The sequence below is a fragment of the Nuphar pumila genome, chromosome 7 (assembly GCF_984573655.1).
Source record: "Nuphar pumila chromosome 7, dmNupPumi1.hap1.1, whole genome shotgun sequence".
Classification (NCBI taxonomy): Eukaryota; Viridiplantae; Streptophyta; class Magnoliopsida; order Nymphaeales; family Nymphaeaceae; genus Nuphar; species Nuphar pumila.
In genome coordinates this window covers 12,000,374-12,008,477 of record NC_143255.1, presented here as the reverse complement: position 1 = coordinate 12,008,477, position 8,104 = coordinate 12,000,374, and the positions used below count along the sequence as shown (strand labels likewise).

At 37.9% G+C, this 8,104-nt stretch overlaps 1 protein-coding gene across 1 annotated transcript; it reads right to left on the bottom strand.

Annotated features, from left to right (window-relative positions):
* Window positions 1-318: 318 nt before the first annotated feature.
* LOC149831150 (heat shock factor-binding protein-like) lies at window positions 319-7,011 on the bottom strand. Its single transcript, XM_090011984.1, has 6 exons — window positions 6,949-7,011; window positions 3,065-3,102; window positions 1,554-1,607; window positions 1,119-1,142; window positions 925-967; window positions 319-748 (listed from the first exon to the last, which is right to left on the bottom strand). Exons 2-6 carry the CDS (start codon window positions 3,098-3,100, stop codon window positions 594-596), a joined length of 312 nt encoding a protein of 103 aa, XP_089868110.1. The 5' UTR covers window positions 3,101-3,102; window positions 6,949-7,011; the 3' UTR covers window positions 319-593.
* Window positions 7,012-8,104: the final 1,093 nt, after the last annotated feature.

Here is an 8,104-nt window from a genome sequence, read left to right as displayed (position 1 = left end):
GTTCCATCATATAGTAGAAAATTAATTTCAATTTCAAGATTAGATAAATTTAGATATTGCCTTAAATTTAAAAAATTTAGGTTATGCATTTACAGAAATTCTATTGAAATTGGTTTTGCATTAGTTTATGATGGTTTGTACAAATTAAACGTGAAGATTCAAACTCAGGAGTCTTTGACTTCTGAATACGCATTGGTTGAGAATAAACATCAGCTTTCATATGTCAATCATATGCAAATCTGAATATGCAAATCCAATTACATCCAACTCTATTATTACCAAAATGAGTAAGACCACATGGATACAAGATGCACCGCAAGGGACAAGTCAACCATGGTGGTGTGCAGGGCTATAGCAGTCATTCCCACTGCAACATGTGCATGAAGAGCTCACGGAGGGAAAAACCATAATCTAGAAAAGGAAACCACATAGACGGATCAGATGATCACTTCAACAAGAACGAAGCAGAATCTCAGTTGCTGCTGGGGGAAAATGCACACAACAAGACAGGTCATTACATAATGCACATAAAAATCTATCAGGAATCATGCAAGAGAAACTTCAAGTGATGTGAAAGCTGTGGTGTTTGTGAACTATGATGAGCTGCCAGATAAGGTGTCTGCCTTGCTCTCTTCCTGCTTCACCCTGGATGGAGGCAAAGGAGATGCTGATCCATCAACTCCCATCTCTGCTTTCAGATCATTGATGCTATGTTCTAACTCATCTATACGGTTGCCCATTTCATCAAGTTAACTACTGTTAAGAAATCACTCTTTTAAAAAAAAACTATTGTTAAGAAATCACAAAAAGGCAGACTCTCTCTCTCTCTCTCTCTCTCTCTCTCTCTCTCTCTCTCTCTCTCTCTTACACTCAACTACATGGACACGCGCACACACACACACAGACGTGCATGCAAAAGGATATTCTTTGAGACGATGGAGTCGGACATAGTCTGGAACCTTGATTGCTGCAATCACAATTTTTATGAAGATCCAATTATTTCACATGGAAAACAGGATAAATCAATGTAAATACATTATTTTTCCAAGAAAAATGAAGCAAAACAGGATAAATGAATGGAAAGACAATTATTTTTCCAACACTGATGAAGCTCTCACCATCTGCTGAAGGAGATTCTGTACCTGCAATACATGAAATATGTGCTTAGATTTTGATACTAAACGTAAATTTTGCCCTATGTCACACAGATACTCCATTTTGACTCCCATTTTGTGCCCCTTATATGGTAGTCATATTGGAAATTTCATAAATTGGTTGTATCCCCGTATCCACATATTGGAAATTTCATAAATTGGTTGCATCCCCTTATCCACAACCTTACCCATGTGATGTATGTTTCACCAAAAACCTTCAGCAAAAAATGAAGAAAAGTGATTCCAGGACTAAGATGGTCAGATTGAAAGCTTGAAGGATGGGTGACAAAGAGAATTCACAAAGTTGGAAAGAATTCGGGATCTAACTGTCAAATTTTCTATTTAGGTACATCTGACATTTTGTCATGCAAAGCTATAGGTTTTCAAATGAAAGCTTACAAAAGCAGTCATATCAGCAGTGTTTTGCTTTGTATCTGCTGGTTCATGCCCATCCTGCATTCAAAACACCAGTTTAGTGCATATAACATATCAAATTGAACAAAAAAGGTGGGCACTGATAAGAGATGGCATGGCAATACAGAAAGTTTATGATGCGAGCACTATTCTACAACCAAACTGCTGGTCAGGAGGCTCCAATATCTTTAGTGCACTTTGGACCTCATGTAGTAAGGCACTTGTAATACTACTTGTAATGAAAATGATACAATACATAAATTATTAAAGCACTGACCAACTTTATAGCATGAATGTATGGCACAAACTCCTACTGTGGACTCCTTTAAATCATCATGTAAATATTTAACCAAAAAAGTCTCCTAATCTACGTTGTGTGAAAATGTCAAACCTTTGTGTTTGCTACCAGGCAACCCAAAAATGAGAAAATAAAAGGCATACGCAGATGAACCAAGAAGGTTTCCTATCTGCAAGATTGAAGAATAGATGGTACATGATTGTACAAAACCCAATGACAACCTTCATCCACACCAGTTGCTAACGCATGCATCTCTTCATATTCTTTCTCATGTTTTCATGGTTAATTTTTTCTTATTACTTGGATAAGTAATGCTTCAAGAATTGACAGAAGAGTTATTGGAATAACACTTTCAAGAAGCAATCACAGGCAGGGAAAAAAACATGAGAAAAAAAAAGATGGATGCTGATGGATGTCATTCCACTTATCATCCATATCTCTTAGTTTCATAGATACACAAAAGGATAGATTGCCACAAGACGTTACACAACCTCACTGGCTCAAATCATCTCGCTGAAGTGGTGTGACATTACAGCTTCAGTCAACACCAACAGCCCATCTATTGAACCAGTGATATTCTACAACAGCCACGTCCACATACAGCAACATGCCTACGACTAGGAGTCAACCCTTCCAAACTTAACCTGACTAACCCAACAAATATATAAAAGAGTGCCCGAACAAAAGTATTAACTATGTGGCCACGGTCCCAGATTAACAAAAAGAACACAGTTCTACATGGCATTAATAATCAGAGCCATCACCAAGACCCCACATGCTCAGTTTCAAATTCAAGGCCAAAATATAAGTTATCCGCAAATGGTTTAAAATATATCAAAGTGTCAACTAAAGAACTGTCAAATTTCTTCATTTTAACATATGCACCGCTCAATCACCACAGACACACAACCACAGAACTGGTCGCTCTTTTCTTTTCTTTTTTCTGTTTGATAGGTGGAAAACTGGTGACTTAGTCAAGCAATCATCTTACATATCTCTGGAAGCAATCCTTTAAAAGCTTAAGCATTCAAACTCATCACTACCATCAATATAGCAAACATATCCAGTTCATGTGCATTTGCAAACCACTCTTCAAGTATATACATCCATCACAACAAACTCTGCAAGTTTCAGTGTTAAGTAAAACTGAGTGGACGCTATAAAATCAAAAGCAATTTTCAGAAGGTTCTAACTGTACCTCATAGGCCAAGGCATCGCAGGTGATACTCGCCATTCCTACCAGGAATTTAAAGTTTGTCATCACCTCCAAATGTAGTCAATCAATCAAATGAATTCAGAAAATGGTGACATGAACGAACAAAAACTATGTCGCATAGATAAAGTCAAATGATGACAATATTTTAATCGTGGAAATAACAGATGATCGCCAGTTTCATGCACATTTCTTGCTTTGACTTCTCTCTGTCACATAGGTATGGGTGCAGGTATGCTGGATACAACAAGGGGATTGCTAGTTGTCTATGAGGTCTCTCTCTCTCTCTCTCTCTCTCTCTCTCTATATATATATATATATATATATATATATATAGAGAGAGAGAGAGAGAGAGAGAGAGAGAGATGAAAGCAACAATTTATGCATAGGGGTGGCCATTGGGCTTGGCCCGGCCCAATAGGGCCCATAAAGGCCCGCCTGATTGGGACTGCCACCGAAAGCCCAATCCAATTAAAAAGCCATTAACATGCATGTTTTGCATCCATCTCCTATTGAAAATATCCATGATAGTCTGATGCTTCTGACAACAAAATTGAAATTGATGGTGTTTTCTACCCAGTCTAATCATACATAGAGCCTGTAGGGGTCCTATCTTCCACATCCACAATGATGATGACAAACAACAACTATTCAGTCTGGAAAGTCAACCAATTATCAACATTTTACAAGGTAACCACTTCTCACAAGAAATTCTTGGCATCAGCGCACATTCTCCCATTCCCAATCCCCTGTTTATTAGGAGTCTTACTTTCACAACCTGACCAAAAAATGCAGATAAGTTTCAGATTTTTTTAATATTTACAAGTAACACATGTTGGTCTACTATAATCTGACTTTGCTTCTTCACAATCAATACCTATCACACTATGGCTTGGTGCATGATCTGTAACATATCGCACAGAATGTTCTCCTCCTAATACAGCTTTACTGGAAATTAGTGGCATCTATTCAATAGCAAAAAACATCAAACAGTTTGATAAAAAAAGATTTCTTTTTCTTCTTCCTGCACGTCATGCTAAAACAACTCTCATCCATAGTTTAAAATTATCCACCCTCTTAGTAAGTATTCAACAGCTGCAAATAATAACCATTATTTGCAGTTCCTCCGACAAAAAACAAAAGAAAAGACATGTATTGGTAAAATAGATGGACAAAGGGGCCGAATGAAATAGCTGGATTGGTAAGGTAGTCCCATAGATACGGAAGCGCGCTTTTGAAGTGGGAAGTGGCACACATCCCTCGAAGAAGGGGAAGCATGAGGAAACATGCTTCCATAGTGGGAGGCACCAACTGCTTCCTGGTTGCTTCCTCCTTACTTCCTATTTCTTCCCCTTTGCTTACTATGTGATTTAGATTATTATACATTATTTTTACTATAACAAGCCCTATGTTCGCTTCCTCATTCATTCTACATCATCGCCTACTCATTTTCATATTTGCATCCACTTCTGCTTGCATATTGTCTCCTACATGTTATCTTTTCGCTCCTCATATGCTTTCACAATCGCTTCAGAAATTATCCTGCTTCATGCTCCATAGTTTTTTTAGCACTTGCTTGCCCACTTTCGTTTCACGACACACATAAAACATAAATAACTATATTGATAAAATGCTTAAGAAAACCATAAGAATGTGTGGCTTCACCACACATATATATACACAAGAGAGAGAGTATGGGAGAGAGCTTCCGTTGGACTCGCCCAATGGCTAGTTGGGGCTAGTTCCACCGCTATAACATTTTTACTAAAGTGCACCTAAGGGGAACTACCTATTACATGATTAAGACAATAAAAAATAACATAAAACAAAAGATAAAATTACATAAATACCCCTTATATATATATATATTAGTATCATAGTCACAGATATCGGCAATATTTTCAAAATATCGCGATATTATCACTGTATTTTCAGCAAACAATATTATAGGTAAAACAACGTGATATTTTCATATTTTGAAAATATCACGATATTTTCAAAATATCACTAATTTGATAATATCACGAGAATATCATGATAGTATCACGATATTATCAATTATTGTTATTGTTTTTATTTATTTTTTACATCTTAAATATGTTTTTCTTCTTTATTTTGCATTTTTTACTTATTTCTTTTATTATATATGTATTTTATTATTTAAACATGATTTTTTCTTACTTATTTTTGTTATTTTTATATATTTTTTAATTTTTTAAGCCCTGAGTTTTTCCCAAGATTTTCGAGATTTATCACCAAACCTATAATATCGTGAGAAACAGCCTCACCAAGATATAGCCGATACCAATATTTGTGACTATGATTAATATATATACATATTAACATACATATTTACAATGAATACTATAATTTAACATTATCCTCCAGCATGCCCATCCAAGGGTTAAACAACTAAGTGAGTGAGAGAGAGAGAGAGGACATTTTTAGGTAGTCCCATGCTTTGGCAACTGCATGTCAATGGAAAATAAATCCCAAGAGAACGGTAGAAAGGCTTTGGATGATGTGGCCCTATTTAAACCTGTAGCAGACTGTGTTTGAACTTTAACACAGTCATTCTTCAAAGAGAATAGATATATTTAACCGGTACCAACAGAAGCCTCCTTGTATATACTGTTTTTAAAAGCATATCTACAAATAGAAAAAAATGCCTTCATGGTGAAGAATCTCAAGCCCCATAATTCAGTGCCCTCTCCACACACACACACACACAAGAAGAAGAAGAAAGAAAATGATCATTCAAAATGTTGTCAAGTTCCTCATTTCCACTTCATGCATCATTTCTCATATCCGCTTCCAATTCTGGCCACTGTCGGTCACTCTACCATCACCGAGGGGTCTCAGATGCAAATCCCATGAAGGTTATCCCCAGCATGCCTATGCAAAAAGAAAGGGATGGACACAGAAAGAGGACAATTGGAGGTGACCCCATGTTCGGGCAACTGCATTACAATGGAAATAAAACCACAAGAGAAGGGATGCAAGACTTTTTGGGTAAGCCCCTATTTAATCCCATATAGCAGACTGTGGTTGAATCGGTCGATAGTCATTCTTTAAAGAGAAATAGAAGTATTTAATGGATACCAACAGAAACCTCCTTGTATATTTTGTGAATCCATCATCTATAAATAGAAATGATGCCTTGATGGAGCAATCTCAAGCTCCACATTTCTCTGTTTTCTCCGCATAAAAAGAAAAAACAAGAGGAAAATGATTGCTCAAAATGTTTTGAATTATACGAAACCTCAAACCAAAACTTGCCAAAAACCAATGAACGAACAAATCCACATAGCTACTGAACTCATACAACAGTAAGTCTACAACCAGACAATTAAGGACTCTCTAGGAATCTTACGGAAACCGCACATATTGTATAGTCCATTGAAACCAAAACACCACGAACACAGGATCGAGCGCGTCCCGTTCGATCAGATCATCATTTGCTCAAAATATATGGGTTTTAAACGATGCATGCCGACATCCAAGTCATAAACTAAGATAAAAAACATCCCATTGCGATTAGGAATTAAACCTCAAATCAAACAAAAACCAACAAACCAAACAACGAAACATGATTCATCCTAAATCCCTGGATTGAAGCGCGTGAAAGAATGAAGGGAAGGAACTTTTGGAAAACCAAAAGACTGCAAATAAATCATGAGAAATAGCCACAACCGTAGGGCCAAGCATGCCGAGTAGAGACCATAAAAAGTATCCATATTCATCACAATACGGAAAGATTTCATCGTATCATATCCATGAGAGACGAATCAATAAAAAAATTCTCCCCATTGGTAATAAAAAAGGAACACAGCAAGAGAGAGAGAGAGAGAAAGATTACAGAGACGCACCATTTCGAACAGAGGAGAGAGAAACACGAGACTTCTGCTCCTCACGAATTTCAGATTCGTTTTGAGGAGGTAGAGGAGAACGGGGGGCACGTGAACCTGCTTCTTCAAAATCCTTTAATTTGTTTATATATGTTTGTTGACTTTTTGGGGTGAAAAGAAAGAGAAGGGGAAGCTTCAATCTGGACCGTCGGTTTTCGGATCCTAGTTTTCAAAAGCTCTGGTTTGAACTGACGGTCGGATGTCAATGCATCGGATATATCTGATATCCAATCCGATTAGTTTAAGAAAATTGAATCCGATTAGTAGTCAAATTGGGATCCGGTTTAAAAATTTCATGACTTAAGCGGACTGGTGTCTCAATTTGGTTACATGTATTTTTTGAGATCCAGTATTAGTTTTTTTCTCATCCGAATCAGAGTCCAATTAGCCAATATCCTATTGGTTAGATTTGGTATTGAATAATACCCAACCCGAATCTGAACTGTTTTCATCCCTCGGTTCTGTACATGTAAACCTACATCCACGACCTCTGTACACTACCTTTTTCAATGGGTGCTGCTGTATCTGATCACCCACCATCTGCTGTTGGGCCCCACAGTTGATAGGCTATATCTGAAAGATGGTGGGTGATCAGGTGCAGCAGCATACTAAAAGTGTGCAATCACATAGCACCTGATATGCCCTCAGTGATATTTATATTATTATTTAATCCACTTGCAAATAGTGGTGGCAAAACCTGACACGACCCGCCAACCCATCTCTTAGGCAGGTTCGGGTTTGGAAAAAACAAACCTGTTTAATAAATGGGTCGACCCGCCTAACCCGTTTATTAAACGGGTCGGGTTCATGTTAGGGGTATGCCAACCCGGCTGACCCGTTTAATAAACGGGTTAGGCGGGTGGGTCAACCCGTCAACCTGACCCGCGAACCTGAGAACCCGTTTACCCGACCCAACCCATTTATTAAATGGGTTGGCGGGTCGTGTCGGGTTACCCATTTATTAAACAGGCCGGGTTCGTGTTTGCCACAGCCGACCCGTTTAATAAACGGGTCGGGTTCGGGTTGAGGTATGCTGACCCGCCAACCCGACACGACTGCCACCCCTACTTGCAAAGCTCACTAATTTTGGAATGTACAATACCAATTACATTTCCAT